The following is a 17,289-nucleotide window of genomic DNA, read 5'->3' as shown; positions in this document are numbered from 1 at the left end:
CTTCTTCAATAGAAGACCGTGCGAATATCCGTTAAGGCAAAATTTCTAGCGTTCAACGATGACTGAAAGCCATTATTGGCTCGAAATCTGTACAAAACCCCATATTTTTACCTTCGTTCTTCTCTCATCGTTAGACCTTAGATTTTAAAAATCTCACAAAATTGTTAAATTAATTTTTTCCTTCGTTTTTCTGAATTGACATTGTGTATATTTGTGATTTGTTGATCCTCTATCTCTCTCTGTGAAGCTTGGACCTTTGAAGCTACATTTGAGCATTTAGTAGTTCAAATTGTCTACTCTAATCAGGTATGTCTATCTCTTTATTTCGAGTTTATTTTAATCTAATTTCAATGAGTTGTTCAAACTGTCTGCCTCTGAAATTTGCAAGTAGAGAGAGATGTGCCCTTCCCCATGTACATCGTTGTTTCCTTTTGGGTACAAACACAGTCTCCTGCAATATGCATAAATTATATGTGTTTATAATAGTTTTTGAGTTATAAAAAATATGATAAGCAATAAATTTAATAAGGTGAATAAATATTGGTGTATCATTTATATCCACCAGCTTGAAAATTGCCAGAGTAGTATATTTCAAATGAGAAATTTGAGAGCAAAGAAAATGAATTAATCCTAAGTTGGAAGTAACTTGGAGGTTATTACAGCTTACAAGACAAAAACATCACAAAAAGGCTCAAAATGAGCCATCTACCCTGCCAAAATATGAAAAATTAACAAAAAAAGATGTAACCTGACAGTAATTTTTTTTGTTTCCCTTCTCCTTCTACGGGCTTCTCATTTCCTTTTCTTCTTTTTTTCCCCCCTCTGGGCAACTATCAAATCTATATTTTCAGAAGTCACTCCATTGAGAAAGATCCAAGTTGAGCCAGTAGTCTTGGAGAATGTAAGCAGAAAGATCGATCTATTTGTGTTGATATGAGATGTACAGGTGGTCTCTTCTCCCTATATATCTTGTGGGTTGTTGTTGCCAAGCTCTGAGCTTTTATGCATAAGAACCTAAGCCTCTAGCCTCTGATCCTTTCATGATTCGGAGTCTTTTGCAAGAGGAGATAAACATATCCCATGAAACATCTCCAACCAACATCCAGTCACCATCTTTGTCTTCAAAAGTAGGTGCATACTCAGAACCAATAGAAAATTAATTACATAGTAGGCTGTAACAGTGCCAGCAGAATTCCCAGGTACTAATTAGATTAGTATTTCTATACTTCCAAAGAGGTATGCTCTATCAAATTGAATTCCAGACCCTGACAACTGAACCAAAAGAAGGCATTAATAAGTTAGCATGGTAGGAGAGAAGGTTCCTTAATAAGGTCTCATGAGCAAGAAATTGAGCAATTAATATCAGGAGAGGCCATGCACTAGTCTTGTAATATGTAATCACTAGCTAGCCACCATGATCAATTAATATATGTTGAAGGGATTAACACATTGATCTCTATGGTTATTAAGGTGAAATGTTTAAAATTTTTTACGAATTTTACTGATGGCATGATTGATATCAGTTGATACTGTAAAGGGTTATGACATTTAACAGTAATGGGTACCATGTTTTCTTTTGACTTGTTGCAGAAAAAGAGGGTTTTCCATATTACTACTCTAGTAAATTTCACAGCAGGAATCCACTTCAGATTCAGTAAGTACACTGCTTTAGTAACCAATATCGTTCAGTTTGCTGATTTTCCAACTCATGGTTCACTTGGTTTTGTTGCATTTTATATTTCATAATTTGCAGATAATAGCATTCCTACTTCTCAGACTCCCTATGTGTTGGGTTCATGTGGGATTGTTAGAATAATGTACACCAAAATACCGTGGGGGTATTCTGGTCCTTTTGGGGTATTTTTTTATGTTATTTAATGTGTTAAGTTTATATTGGTTGTGTGGGTTTAGTTGCACATCGCCTAGCTTACTTTATTTGTAACTTCCCCTCTATTATAAATAGAGGGGCCTTTCTATCATTAATACAGGCCATTTTATTATTTTATTCCCTTTCTCTGACCCACGGTTCAACCAACATGGTATCAAAGCTGGTCTGATCTAGGTTAGAGAAAAAAAAACCTATTTCTCCCTTCTTCTCCTCCAATCGATCTCTCCCTTCTTCTCCCTTTTCTCAGTTTTCGTCTTCTCCTGTTCTTCTTTCGCTAAGCCTATAAAGGAGTAGCACCAATGAGGCAAACAGAATATCGATGATTTAGTTGCTGCCCCCCTTTCTCTTCTATCTTTTTTATTAAAAAAACCCTGTTGGAGCCACATCTGCGATTTGGAGTTCCCCTTCTTTGAGATCAGATCTCTATGAAAACTAATCCTCTAATTTTGGAACACCCTATGTAGCCTTTTTCCAGCCCTATTCTGCCCTATTCCAAAACCTAACTTTCCTTTTTTCTTTATCTCCATCTTTTAGTATTTTTTTCCAGCCTCAATCCCCAAATCGATTTCACCTTGTCAGGGTTTGGGGTTTCCCTTGTCAGATGTAGCCAATTTTCAGGGATAATTCCCAACTAATCCAAGCCCTAATCGACCCCAGTTTGAACACTATCTAATGGTTGGATCTGTCCCTACAACAAAATCTTCTCATCCTGCCTTTTATGGTTCCTTGTTAAAATCCTAACTCAAATCGACGTTAAGGTTGCAGGTTTGAGTTTTTACTGCCTTTTTTGAGGGATGATTACTCCACCTACAGAGACCACTTGACCTCAGTATTAACTTCTTTCCAAATGTTTGAAGACCCCTAACCCAAATCAATCCTTCTTTTCAGGGTTTTTTTCAAAACCCTGACCCATATCGATTTTAGGGTTAGGGTTGTTTGCTGCTATTGGAGTTTTTGTTGGTGTTTCTACCATCAAGAAGGACATTCTACTTCAACTATTTATGGCTTGAAGAAGGTCTACTACACAAGATAGCTGCTGCCCTCCTTTTCTGCGATTTTTTGGTGTTTCTCCCGCATGAAGATCAAGTCTCAAGTACCAAGGAGATTGGTTATTCGAACTGGAGATCCATTCCAGCAGTTGTAGTCAGCATCTATTACCATAAGAAATTACCTTAGCCAAGTCATCCTCACTTTTGTTGAAGCCCTTTTCCCTACAATCGATATTCACTTTCAGGGATTTTTACAAAACCCTGGCTATAATCGATCTAAGGGTTAGGGCAATCCACTCTTGCGGCTTTTTTTATGAGAGTTTTATAAACATTAGAGGAGTATTCAGCCCATTATTCAGCATCATTCATCAGGTTTTTTTTGTAAAAATTACAGTTCATTCTGTTGGCTTAGTTTCTTCAGTTATCAACTTATTTCTCTCACTTATTCCTCTATAGCTGGCTGCTTCAACTACCTATGGATTTGTCTGGTTATTTATCGTATATTTGCTGGTTATTTTGAGCTTCACTACCTACCTGGCTGGTGTTATTGATTGGCTTCTGTAAGAATGACTGGTTGATGTGTTACTGCTGCCTTCATGTGGAATACTGGTGCCCTATGATTGTGTCTGCGTTTCCTATTATTGGAGATCGAATTTCTTTCGTGATGGAAGACTCGAATCTGCTACCCTGGAGATCAGCCTATTTGGGACTACAACAGTGTGTTCCACAATTATTAGCTGCACTTACGAACCTATTCAGTTATGTGGAGCTTTTCTGGTTCATATCCGGCACACTTTGGAGCTTGAATCCTAGCATTGCTACTGATTCAGATCTGATCCAGTTTTGTTGAGACTACATCCATTCATTTCTGTTCAAATATTTTTGTTAGTACTGTTTAGCATGTGGGAGTTTACACCTTGGAGTTTTCGCACAATTGTTCCTCCTTGTTTGAAGATTGATCAAGCCTTGAAAAATGGAGCATTTCCTTGAAAAATGGGGTTTCCATCAAAAGTGTTTGTTTGATCGATGGAAGATGGTTGGGACTTTATATGTTGCATAATTAACTCCTACTTCATTATCCCACTGCTGGTTTTCCTTCACCACCTCCCAAAACATACTTTTGGCATTCCCCACAACCACTTTAGAAGTTAATGGTATTCTCTTCTTTATCATTTCTTTTTTTTTCATTACCCTTGGCAGCCATTGAAAAATTCTGGAATGTTATGTTTTGCCCTATCTCTAAAATCATCTCTCTTATGTCCATGTGCACTACACGTGAGGGGGGAATTATATACAGTATACCTGCAACCATTGCAGAGAGCAGAACATGCAGGGACACTTGGTGCAAAACATAGAAGGTCAGAGGTTTCACCATTGCCAATGGGTATCTACTTTGTTATTGGGTTAAAATTTGTCATAAGAGAGAGGTTGGCCTTAAAGTTTTGAAGATATTTGGTTATTGCCTGCCCATATGAGATCCTACAGTTTGGTTGTTTTTTTTTTCGCTGCTTGAACTTTACTGCTGCTTGACTCATTTGCCGGCTACCCTAGTTACTTATCTTCAAGATTATAATTTCGAGATTCATTATTGGACAAAGATTGGTGAGAGAGATGCCTTTTTGCTGATCAAGTCTGTCTAAGTTTGAAGGTCTATTTTTTTCAAGTCCTTGAAGGTCTATTTGGGAGCTGCATTCATTTTGGAGCTGGATTCTGCTACAACTTATTTTTTTTCATTTTATTCAAGTTGGGCATTAGTACCTTGTATGCGCCAACTTGAGGGGGAGTGTTAGTATTGTTACAGAGAGAGTTTTTTTCTTTAGTCCGAGCTAGATCTTCTTTCTTTAGTATTTGTATAATCCAACTTGAGGGGGAGTATTAGAATAATGTACACCAAAATACCGTGGGGGTATTCTGGTCCTTTTGGGGTATTTTTTATGTTATTTAATGTGTTAAGTTTATATTGGTTGTGTGGGTTTAGTCCCACATCGCCTAGCATACTTTATTTGTAATTTCCTCTCTATTATAAATAGAGGGGCATTTCTATCATTAATACAGGTCATTTCATTATTTTATTCCCTCTCTCTTGACCCATGGTTCATGCTTTATTTTGACTTGTTGCAGAAAAAGAGGGTTTTCCATATTACTACTCTAGTAAATTTCACAACAGGAATTCACTTCAGATTCAATAAGTACATTGCTTTAGTAATTTGCAGATAATAGCATTTCTACTTCTCAGCCTCCCTATGTATTGGGTTCATGTAGGATTAGTTTCCACATCACATCTATTGTTGGCTGCAACGACGTTCAGACTTTAGACTTCCAGAGAGAACCACTCGTGCAGCAGCGAAGAAGAAGAAGTTAAGCACAAAACGTTATATAGAACAAAATGATGTTGGCTCGAAAGCTTTCACCTAGAGTGCTAAGACGTTTCGTTCCAGTCTCTTCTATAGCATCATTACCCATTAAAAACCCATCATCGGCGCACCTTTCTAATTTCGTTTTTTCTGAAAAAATTCTTTATTCAAACTCTGCTGAGTCTCGAACCAACTTCTTCTTCTTCCACCCGCTTCATAGACCTTTCTCCTCTGAAACCAAATCTTCTCCTCCCAAGTCCCTCAATAGGGATGGCAACTACGACGAAACCGCATCTCGTAATCAGCTCATCTGCCCCGGTTGCGGTGTCTACATGCAGGATACCGATCCTAAACTCCCGGGCTACTTCATTGAACCCTCTGCGAAAGACCCAGATTACCGTTCTCCCATCGACCGAAGACCTGTTGCAGAAGAAACAGAGATCTCCAACTCCCTCAAGATAGGAATACTCAAAGAGCTCGTCGAAGCCGAGAACACTAACCCTAGCCTTAAAGAGAAACCTGTAGTTTGCGCTCGATGTCATGGGTTGCGCCATTACGGGAAGGTCAAAGATGCTACTGTCGAGAATCTGCTTCCGGATTTTGATTTTGATCATACCATTGGTAGAAAACTCGCCACCACGACTGGTACACGTTCTGTTGTTTTGATGGTGGTTGATGCTGCGGATTTTGATGGGTCATTCCCTCGTAAGGTTGCTAAGCTGGTTTCGGCAACCATCGATGAGAACTCTGCAGCTTGGAAACAGGGGAAGTCAGGGAATGTTCCTCGGGTTGTACTTGTGGTGACAAAGATTGATTTGCTTCCGCCGTCGTTATCCCCAACTAGATTAGAGCATTGGGTTCGGCAACGAGCGAGGGAGGGTGGAGCCAATAAACTTACCAGTGTTCACCTTGTGAGCGCAGTAAGAGATTGGGGTCTGAAGAATCTTATTGATGATGTCTGTGAATTGGTTGGTGCCAGAGGGAATGTTTGGGCTATTGGGGCACAGAATGCAGGAAAGTCGACATTGATCAATGCGATTGGGAAGCATATTGGAGGGAAGGTTACACACTTAACTGAAGCTCCTGTTCCAGGAACTACATTGGGGATAATTCGGGTGGAGGGTGTTCTTCCTGGGCTCGCAAAATTATTTGACACACCCGGGCTTCTAAATCCACACCAGATTTCAACGAGGTTGACAAGGGAAGAGCAGAAGCTGGTGCATGTAAGCAAGGAATTGAAACCCAGGACGTACAGGGTCAAGGTCAGTGTGCTTCATTACTGATTCAAATTATTAAATTTTGTGTCAATTCATCTTCTTTTCCCCCAAAATTAATCACTAATGAAATTGGATATACTACCTGCAATGCAACACTTTGATAAAAATTTATTCTCTCAGAAGACTAACATGTTTCTTCGCCTAAAAAATGAGAATCATTCAAAGTTTAATCTACTCAAGGCTGTAGCTGAGGTATCACGATTCATATTTTGCTGCCACTTTTCAGGCTTCTTTCATTGCATTAAATTCTTTTGGTATTCCCTTTGCACTATCTAGTTTAGAGAGGAAATATACTCCATTTCATCCTTTAACATATTTACTCTAATACTAATTAGAGTATGTCTTTTAAGATTAGAGTTTCAAGAAAGGATGAAACCCCCTGAAAGAGGATTTCTTGGAAATATCTCTTCGTGTGAGGAACAGTTTACCTGCTGACAATGTCTTAGTTTGAGCAATGGATATAAACTCGAATATATTCTTTTTTGGATAACTGAAAATACTCAAAATACATGTCACAAAATACTCTTATTATCAACAAAACCAATAGTAAATTCAGGTCCTGCAAATGAACTTCTTTTGTAATTTGAGTGTGAAATAGAATACACAATAATGGAAAAACCAAGGCTTCTGCATTTTGACCCTGCATACATTCTTCAAGTAACCGTGATGCAGAAGACAGGCTGTTTGGTAAACAATTTGTTAGAACCAAACACAAGAAGAGGGCTGGTTCACATAGTCAATTGGTAAACCATCCCATTGGGCCATAGGGCCAACCAGCCTTGAGCTGGGCCAGCCTGGAGTTTGTGGGTCTTTCAAACCCAGAATCATGGGGGTATTTAGGACATATTAGCTTGACATCTTCAAGAGTCGCTACTGGCCGATAATCACTTATAAGAGTGGGGACCACATGAGACTCCAAGATTTGACAAGAAAGAGAATCGGCTGCACACTTCTAGAAGATTTGAAGACTTAATATTTAGTTTCTATTTTCTTGTAATCCTAGTTTCTAAATATTAGTTTCTATTTTTATCTCAAGCAAGTTAGTTTCTATTTCCCTTGTAACTTGAGAAGCAAGTAATGCTCTCTATATATTTGTAAGGCTTTTAGAAGCCTCCCCATGATTTTAGTAAGATGACAATACCCGAGGTACTATTCACGTGAACAGTGCCACAGCCATATTGCCTTGGTGGGAATGTTACTAGAACCTGTGGGGCCCAAGATCAGATTGCATGGAGGCTTTATTAGAAAATTCAATTTTGTCTATGCATGGGGGATTTAGGATTTCAGTTTTGTTTCTACTTATAGTTGACTTGGGTAACAAGTTAGTTAAGTTACTTTCCCTTTTTAGTTTCAGCATCTTTGTTTCTATTTTAATAAGTCAGTATTGTCCTTGTAATAGTTGTCTAACAACAACTAAGTTAGAGTTACTTAGGCAGCAAGTTATTCTTTGTTTTATCTTTGGTAACTTAGTCCTATATATTGTAATAGACCCAAGGGGCATCCCCACGATTTATTGATGAATGAAAAACTAGCTTTTAGCAATTTAATGTCCTGAGAGAGGATGAGAGGCTGGGAGAGCCGACCACTATCCCCTATCTATTTATCCCTTCTATCTCCTTCACTCTCCCATCGATCTCCTCTGCTGCTGCTACTGTAAGACTGCAACCAATTGCTGCTGCAATACTATTTGAAGGCCTAAATCAATTCATAATCACTACCCAAGCCTGCTGCTGTTGCACACTGCCGATTGAAGAGCTGCTGCATATCTGCGAGTCAGGTTCCCGACTTCCCGCCCAGATTCTGCTGCAACTTCAGATTTCAATAACTTTGCAACCTCCTCACCAGGTTTGAGAGATATTTGGAGCACAATCCACCCTTGCATAGGCCTTCCCTCGATCCTGCTGTGAGGCCCTGCTGCTGGCTGGTGTTGATCTGCAACTCTTAAGTTTCTATTTTGAAGGTTATTTTCTATTTTCGAGACCTACTCAGATCTCAGCATCTGGCCATCAGTTTTGGCCCAAATTTGGAGCATATAACCAGCCCAATAAAGGTACACTTCGACCAGAGTTTGAGGCCATTCTAAGTTCTGATTGATGAGTTATAGAAGTTCTCTACTTGGTTCAATTTCCTAGATAGCAGTGTTGGGGATTGTCACAGGTCCTCATTGGGGTTAGTTTACTTGTAAATTAACCTTACATTAGAGAGGAGTGGATAGAAACTAGAGAGAAGACAGAAAGTTCTTCTGCATCACCACAAGATAGAAAAGAGGACGAGAGGGAAAAACTCTAAAGAGTGGAGTGAGGCCAAGGAGCATTTATTGTAATCGACTACCAGTTGTCCTATTACTCAACGTCACCACAGAAGGGGATGGGAGGGGGAAGGAAAATGCAGAGGACGACGAGGCGTTGGAGGGGTAGGGGGAGGGGAGAGGGGAAGTGGGCACGGAGAGGAAAGGAAGAGGGATTTGGTATGGTGTTCTTTAAAAAGTGAATTTTCAACAATTACCCCTCTGATGTAGATCCAGGCCTCCTCGAATTGAAGAAGCCACCCTGGACCTAGGGTTATAGTAGGAGCCTTAGTATAGCCTATACTTAGTTTATTTCAGTTATACTTAGTTTTATTTTTGTTTTGTAATTGAACCGGCTTAAATTGGTTCCATCCAATTGGTTCAATTGGGTGAGTTTAAGTGAAGAGCTCCTATTGGCTAGTAGGATCTTATATCCTATTGGTTGATGAGGAATCTCAGCTAATTTAAAAGTTTTAAGTGTTTTAAGTCAATAGGGATAATTAGATCTTTCTCTTTATTGTCTTTTAAGTTGTTTTAAATTAGAACCCTCCAACGATTCTAAAGGAGGAGTTAGAGTTGTATTATGTTTGGCCTATGGCCTTATTATTAATAAGAGATCGTGGGCAGGCTCCCCCACCAAGTTTAATATTTAAAAAAAAATCGTTTCCTGCTGTTAGCCATTGCTGCTGCTGCTTCTCTCTTCAGAGAACTGTCTTGTGTGTCCAAGACCCCTTGTGAGTCATATCAAGGGTTAGGGCTGGTGGACTCCGGCGACTCCTTGCATCTTGTAGATCGGGAGGTCCTTCTTCTTCTTCAATCAAGTTTCTCCAAGCTGCCATCAAAGAACCTGCAATTCAGTAAGTTAATTTACTGTTTTGTTAATTCCCCTCCTCCTCCTAACCTTCCATTAAAGCCCTAATTGATCCCATAACCCTAGCTTCATCTATAATCATTAAGCCCTATTCCCCCATCAGTTTACACTCAAAATCTAACCACAGATCCATCACAGCAGACCCTCCACTCGACTGCCATCTCAGCCCCAACTTACAACTCTAAACCCTAATCCCCTCATCCCTCTAAAACCCCAAAACCCTAGGATTCCCAGATAGGTAGGAGACCTACTAGGAGCCAAACAATCGGATCAAATAACAAAAGGGGCTGCTGGTTCGAATGGACAGCACTAGGATTTAGGTTAATTCCTAGGGTTTGGGTTGGATATTGGGAAAGGGATTTATAGGGTATTAATGGGTAGGTCTAGGGGGTCAATATGGTATAAAAAGGTTAGGGTTTGGATGAGTTTTGAAATTCTGCAATTCTGGACAGAATTGAGTTGCAGGTTTTGGGCTTTAATGGAGTTAGGGTTTATGGGATTCAAACAAAAAATAAAGGGGATCAATTGGGGGAAAGGATTAGAGGGTTAGAAGAAAAAATTGGGTGTCAAACTTACTGGAGATTCCACTAGCAGCAACTTGAACAAATGTGAAGGATAGAACCACCTTCGAATTGAAGAAGATCCACCCAACCGTCACGGCGTAAGGAGTCAACCGGATCCCACTAGTCCCTTTCCACCTTGATAGAACCACAAGGATGCACACTCACAAGGAGCACAAGAGCAGCAACAATGGCAACCAACAAGCAAAAGCTTTTTTCATTAATCAAATTCGTGTACAATGCTGGCCTCCCTTACAAACTTATATAGAAGACTCAAAAATAGACTTAGACACTAAAAAGGAAAGGCCTAATCCTATCCCTAACCTATTAGGTAATTTAAATTGACTAGGAAACTAAAATACTAAAGGAAATAGACTCAAAATATGGCTGGACTTATAGAGTCCTAATCCAGCCCAACTTACATCACATGACCACTTAAGTTGTCACATGACCACTTAACCAACTCACATGATCACGTAAATTGAACCAATTGGATGCAACCAATTTGAACCGGTTCAATTAGAAAACATAAAAATAAACTAAGTATTGGGCTAATCCCGTATGCAACCTATGTACTCCTAGTTTAGACTCATTAAAGTGGCCTAATACATAGAAAACCCTTGGGAACAAAGGCCCAACATGTATATAACCCAACCCTAGGCCTATTTCTAAAGAAATAAGCCAATATCTATGATGAACCTGCATCAACTCTCCCCAACTTGAAAAAATTCGTCCTTGAATTTTGCAGTGATGAGGGAGAATCAACATGTGATCAGCAGCTTTGACCATCCCCAAACAAAATTCCGATGAGGCAAGAACATTGGGGATAAAATCTTCAATGCGTGGAGCTTTCTCTTCGAAGAACCATGGTGGCATAACAAACTCTATGTGTTACCTTTGTGAATCAGCGACAGAATCTGTCAATGTCTCGTCCATAGAGCCTTGGTGTTAACAACCTTCTCATCTAATGCATGAGACACAAGCTCCACCTCTTCAAGAGCAGCATCTTGAAGGTCATTGTTTTTCTTTGGAATGCTCTCAATCAGCTTTTCATCTTCTACTGGTTCAGCCTTATCTATATTGGTTTCTTCAACATAGATCACTTCAGTAGGATCTTCTGTTGGTGCATCTGCCATTGGTGAAACTTCAAACACAGTCGATGCCACTTGCATTTGAGTTGACATGTTTGGCAGTCCCTATGGTTGTACAGTCGATGTGGTCACCTTTGGTTGTAACCTTTTTAGAGTAAATAAATGGTATAGACGGTGTCGATCAGGTAGGATACACGAGTTGTTTTCAGGTTCAATCCAACCTTGTCGCTCGTCCATCCAATCACCACCTACTGCAATAAAACTCTTTGAATGTGGTACCGGCTGACACCAAGCACCATCATGGTATGAAGAACACCCAAATTCAACACAGACTTTACCTGTAGGCATGATGCAAATCTCTCCTGATTGGGACAACATATCCACCACGGATTGTGAAATAATGTTGTTACGTCACCTCTCATCAACAATTAATATGGTTGTGCTCCCATTGGGTACACGAACTCGGGTCTTAAAAACGAATGGAGGTGGGTCTTTCGACGCTTGGTTGGAGCTTCCCTCCGCCATAGCTCTGACACCAATTAATGTAGTCCTAGATAGGTAGGAGACCTACTAGGAGCCAAACAACAGGATCAAATAACAAAAGGGGCTGCTGGTTCGAATGGACAGCACTAGGATTTAGGTCAATTCCTAGGGTTTGGGTTGGATATTGGGAATGGGATTTCTAGGGTATTAATAGGCAGGTCTAGGGGGTCAATATGGTATAAAAATGTTAGGGTTTGGATGAGTTTTGAAATTCTGCAATTCTGGACAGAATTGAGTTGCAGGTTTTGGGCTTTAATGGAATTAGGGTTTATGGGATTCAAACAAAAAATAAAGGGGATCAATTGGGGGAAAGGATTAGAGGGTTAGAAGAAGAAATTGGGTGTCAAACTTACTGGAGATTCCACTGGCAGCAACTTGAACAAATGTGAAGGATAGAACCACCTTCGAATTGAAGAAGATCCACCCAACCGTCACGGCGTAAGGAGTCAACCGGATTCCACCAGCCCCTTTCCACCTTGATAGAACCACAAGGATGCACACTTACAAGGAGCACAGGAGCAGCAACAATGGCAACCAACAAGCAAAAACTTTTTTCATTAATCAAATTCGTGTACAATGCTGGCCTCCCTTACAAACTTATATAGAAGACTCAAAAATAGACTTAAACACTAAAAAGGAAAGGCCTAATCCTATCCCTAACCTATTAGGTAATTTAAATTGACTAGGAAACTAAAATACTAAAGGAAATAGACTCAAAACATGGCTGGACTTATAGAGTCCTAATCCAGCCCAACTTACATCACATGACCACTTAAGTTGTCACATGACCATTTAACCAAGTCACATGATCACTTAAATTGAACCAATTGGATGCAACCAATTTGAACCGGTTCAATTAGAAAACATAAAAATAAACTAAGTATTGGGCTAATCCCGTATGCAACCTATGTACCCCTAGTTTAGGCTCATTAAAGTGGCTTAATACATAGAAAACCCTTGGGAACAAAGGCCCAACATGTATATAACCCAACCCTAGGCCTATTTCTAAAGAAATAAGCCAATATCTATGATGAACCTGCATCAGGTGAATAAGAAATAGTGAAGTGAACTGCTTCCCTCTTCACAGTGACGTTTAGAAGGACCCATGTGGGCAGTTCTCTTTTATATATATATATATACTTTTATCATTCACCTGGAAAGGAAAGAAGGGGAAACAAATCCGCAAAGGAAGACGCTGAATCTAAAGTCAACTTTTCCTCTTGGCCTCCCCGTCTTTATGAAGGGTTAGGCCAGTGCATGCTCTGGTCGAGCACATCCGCAGGAGCAACGACTAAATGCATCTTGTCGTATATTTTTTTTATCCGCGTATATCTTCACATCTTAGGTCAGTACTGGGTACAATAGCTCTATTAGGCCACCAACACATCTCGAAGACAACGCCAAAAAGAGCAGCCACCAAAGAGTGCAGGTGAACAACTATCAGCCCACACCCATGGTCCAGGCAAGGCCAAAGGTAGGCAACAGCTCCCACAAAGATGGAATAAATCAGCCCCAAGAGCATATGCATCAAGAGTAGTACTGAACTTACCCGTTCCCTCGCTTGACTTGACTACCTTCATATGAAAAGATATATATATATATATATTCTTCTTCTTCATGGCTTTCATACCATGTTACAAAATCAGAGTTAATATACATTCAGGATCAGAGAAGAAGAGAGGAAACAAGAAAAAGAAAGGAAGGAGACGGACAAGGGAAGAGAATCAAGAGAGAGAGAAGAGATGTTACATGAGAAAAAGAGAACTGCCCTTATTTTGTGCTTACCTCTCCAACCTGGGCTGTATATTTTATTTAGGGAAAATTTCACGGACACCCCCTATAAGTATCCAATATAGCCGAAACTTACCATACTTCGTCAAAAAGGCACCGACTACCCTTATTTTATGAAGAAATATGAACTTAGTCCACTCCGTTAGGCTCTTGGCGTTAAGTTGCTGTTAATTTTCTCTTAATGGCCAAATTACCCTTAGAAGGGTTAAAAGTACCATAATATTCCTTAAGGGTTTTATCCTCTTTTACCCAAAAAACAAAAAGCTTCATCGTTTTACTATAGCTGGACTGAAGGAAGAAGACGATAGAACTCTGTACACAGTGAGCTTCGACGCCATTGCTGGGAAGACGAAGAAGACGAAGAAGGATGAAAAACTGAGTGAAACCCTATTCAGCCAAATGCATTTTCCATTTTGAATGGAATTAATGTATCCGGAATTCCAGATGCAAAAGAAAAATTGAGTAAAATGAACCCAAAAATGAAGAACTAAACAAAATTAAAATAGAGGAATTAAGGAACCTGTCCTGCTAGTTATGGAGAGGATCTGGGCAAGTGGAAACTTTTCTATTGCTTTCTTCAAAAACATTTTGGGTTTTGTTAAAACCCATTTCTCTTCTATCACTGAAGAACTTATTGAACAAATCTTCATTCTTGCTCTTCTTCTTCTTCTCATTCATGTAGGGGGTGAACGATTCTTTTAACTATTGTAAGGTACGGGCCAAATCCAGAACGATTCTTTTAACTATATTATTACTTTTAACGGAAACCTCCTGCAACCCAAAACCCATCTCCATGAGCCCCACCTGAAGCACTCCCCTGTAAACCCATTCTCTGCAAGCCCAGAGAGAACCAATTTACACAACCAAAAAAAAAAAATTTCTAAAAGAGACGCTCCCAAAGAGATCTCGGACGAAGAACTGTGAGATCTCGAACAAACGGGAGGCGGTTGGGGAAAACTCGAACAAAAGGGCTGAGTTGTAGCGGAAATGTTCGATTATTCGATTAGATATTTTTGGGAGCATCTAAACTCAGCCCTAGGGCAGTTTGAGATCTCGAACAAAAGGACTGAGTTTCATAGATCTCTTCCACCTGTGTTGGTTGTCCTACAATGAAATCTAAGAGAACTTCTCCGGGTTTCTCTACTGAAGCTTCTGGTTCAATCGGAGATATCAAAGCAAAGATGACGACAGTGGTTTCTCCCCCAAATCACCTGAAGCACTCCCCTGCAACGAAGAACAGGCCCCTGCAACGAAGAACAGGAAAGAGCAGGTTTATGGCTTTTTTTTATTCAACGGCTACGATTAAAAGGTAAAAAAAAATAAACCGTTCAGATTAAATTGTTGCGTTTAGTGTTGGGTTTAACGAAAATACCCCACTCACTCTTTTTAAATAACTAAGAGGGTAAAATCGACATTTTATCTTTGGGGTGTCAATCTGCTTAATGTTTGGGGGAAGTTTGCTATTTTGACGAAGTATGGTAAGTTTCGGCTATATTGGATACTTTTAGGGGGTGTCCGTGAAATTTTCCCTTGTTTTTATAATAAGTCAAGGGTAAATTACATGGACCTCCCCTGATGTATGGCTAATGTACACTTCTTCCCGTGTTTCTAAAAGGTACACAGACGTCCTACTTTCCAAACTATTTAACACATAAACCCAGGCCATTAGTGAATTCTGTTAGTTGCTAACGGTAGAAGTTTTGAATGATTTTTATGACAAAATTGCCCTTTCGTGATCCTCACCGTCTTCTTCACTGTGTTCAAGCCCAAGGACCCCAGGATCTCTGTGAATGCAATGCAGCTCCCAACTCTCCCCATTTCCAACGGCACAGTCAGCTATACCTTCTCTCAGTACATCTCAGTGAGGAACCCTAACAGGGCAGTCATTATCCACTACAACAGCTCCCTCCAGCTCCTCGACTCCGGCAACCAGGTGGCCTTCATGTTCATCTCTGCTGGAAATCTCGATGCCGGTCATACCAAGTACATGTCCGCCACCTTCACCGTTCCGTCTTTCCCTCTCATAGTGGCGCCGGCGACGTCGACAATGACAATGAATGTGACGCCCACCATCAGCAACGGCTTTGATGGGTCCAGAATGGGGCTCACATTGGTGATTGAGTTGAGGATGAGAATGGCTGGTAGGTAAGGGTTCTGCGCTTCTTCACCCATCATATGGAGGGCAGGGCTGGTTGCAGGGTAGCCGTTGCCACCAGTGATGGATCTGTCTTAGGGTTTCATTGCTGATTTCTTCTTCTTCGCTCTCGATTTGTCTTAGGGTTTCATTGCTGATTTCTTCTTCTCTCTCTCGATTTCCATGTGTTTGGGTCCTCAATATTGATTTGAATTTGTAATTCACTTGAGTGGAAGAATTGTAAAAACAGTAACAGGGAATTTTTATTTTATTTTATTTTTGGAATTCTTAATATCATGATTGACAAGAGATTAACACTTAAAACTCCTGCATGTGTTCTTAAATTGAAATGAGGATCGTGTGTGAGATAAGCAGAGTTGGATCTAAGTTTTTTGTGGTCCAATTGGGAGTCTTTGGGTCTGAAATCTGAAGCAATAGAACACCAAGCCACACCCTGCACCGGGCCCAGACCCTGTGCGCATCATCCCAGCCCCAACCCATTGATGAAATCACCCAACCAATGCCTTGCTCACATTGCTGTCCAGCTTGCGCTACCGCAACCATCTGCACCTCAGCCCCTGCCATAGCCCCGCCCAGTCCAGCCCTTCAACCCTGCCATTGCCCAGTCCCATCGCTCAGCACCTGCAATCGCACCACCCATGTGTAATCCCTGCAATTGCTCCACCACACCCTCTGCTGTGTAACTCCAGCCCCCATGTAAAGGGAACAACTTCCACCTTTTTTAAAACTCTCTCACACAGTTCTGGCGCTGAGTGGTCCGTTGGAGGTGAAGGCGAGCATCGCCTCGGCAAAAGACATGAAGGTGAAGGTGAAGTTGAGCATCACCTATGGTACAAGATCTCGGTTTCATGAAGTCTTGAGACGAGATACAAGGGGATACAGAATTTGTGTAGTACTCGACCGAGATCTTGGGTTGTACTTCGATCTGGAGTCGAACTAGACCAAACCAATGATATAAAAGAGCATCTTTTCAGCAAGATTTCAACTTCATTTCGAAATATCGCCTCTCTCTCTGTTGTGAAGGAAAAACACCTCCAAGTGAGGGTTTTGGCCAGAGCAGAGCTTGAGTCAACAACAACATGGTCGTTTTGATGATCTGGCCCGAACGTTTTTGTACTAGCTACTCTCAAATGTTAGGACTTGTTACACACTTACACTTTGATTTGTTTAATCTATGTTTCTTTCCAACTTCCAAGTTTCTAACAATTATTAACAAACTGTCAAACCATCACCATGTATGATTATGAATATGATGCCTAATGTTTAAATGGTTTAGGATTTGATGTTTTTTAATTCCTTATGCTTAATTAAGTTGGTTTACACCTCTCCTTAATTATACATGTTCTAAATATTGTGTGGAATAGCCTAGGGTAGAGCTCACCTACGCTGTCGACTAACAACCTAGGGTCCGAAGTCAAAGTACCATTTGGGTTTGAATTTTTAAAAGGGTTAAATACACGTACCCCCCTAAAATGCACCCAAT

At 40.3% G+C, this 17,289-nt stretch overlaps 1 protein-coding gene across 2 annotated transcripts in view; it reads left to right on the top strand.

Annotated features, from left to right (window-relative positions):
- The first annotated feature begins 5,230 nt into the window (after window positions 1-5,230).
- The window catches only part of LOC122668627 (GTP-binding protein BRASSINAZOLE INSENSITIVE PALE GREEN 2, chloroplastic), a 33,245-nt gene continuing 21,186 nt past the window's right edge, over window positions 5,231-17,289 (top strand). For both annotated transcript variants that reach the window (XR_006333915.1, XM_043865168.1), the window contains exon 1: window positions 5,231-6,493. Coding sequence is in view for 1 of the 2 variants with exons in the window: in XM_043865168.1 (XP_043721103.1) it covers window positions 5,264-6,493 (1,230 nt within the window). In the remaining variant the exon portion in view is untranslated. The remainder of the gene's footprint in view (window positions 6,494-17,289) is intronic.

This window comes from Telopea speciosissima, chromosome 1, assembly GCF_018873765.1.
Source record: "Telopea speciosissima isolate NSW1024214 ecotype Mountain lineage chromosome 1, Tspe_v1, whole genome shotgun sequence".
Taxonomy (NCBI): domain Eukaryota; kingdom Viridiplantae; phylum Streptophyta; class Magnoliopsida; order Proteales; family Proteaceae; genus Telopea; species Telopea speciosissima.
Note: the sequence above shows the minus strand (reverse complement) of the source record. Positions and strands in the feature narration are given on the sequence as shown.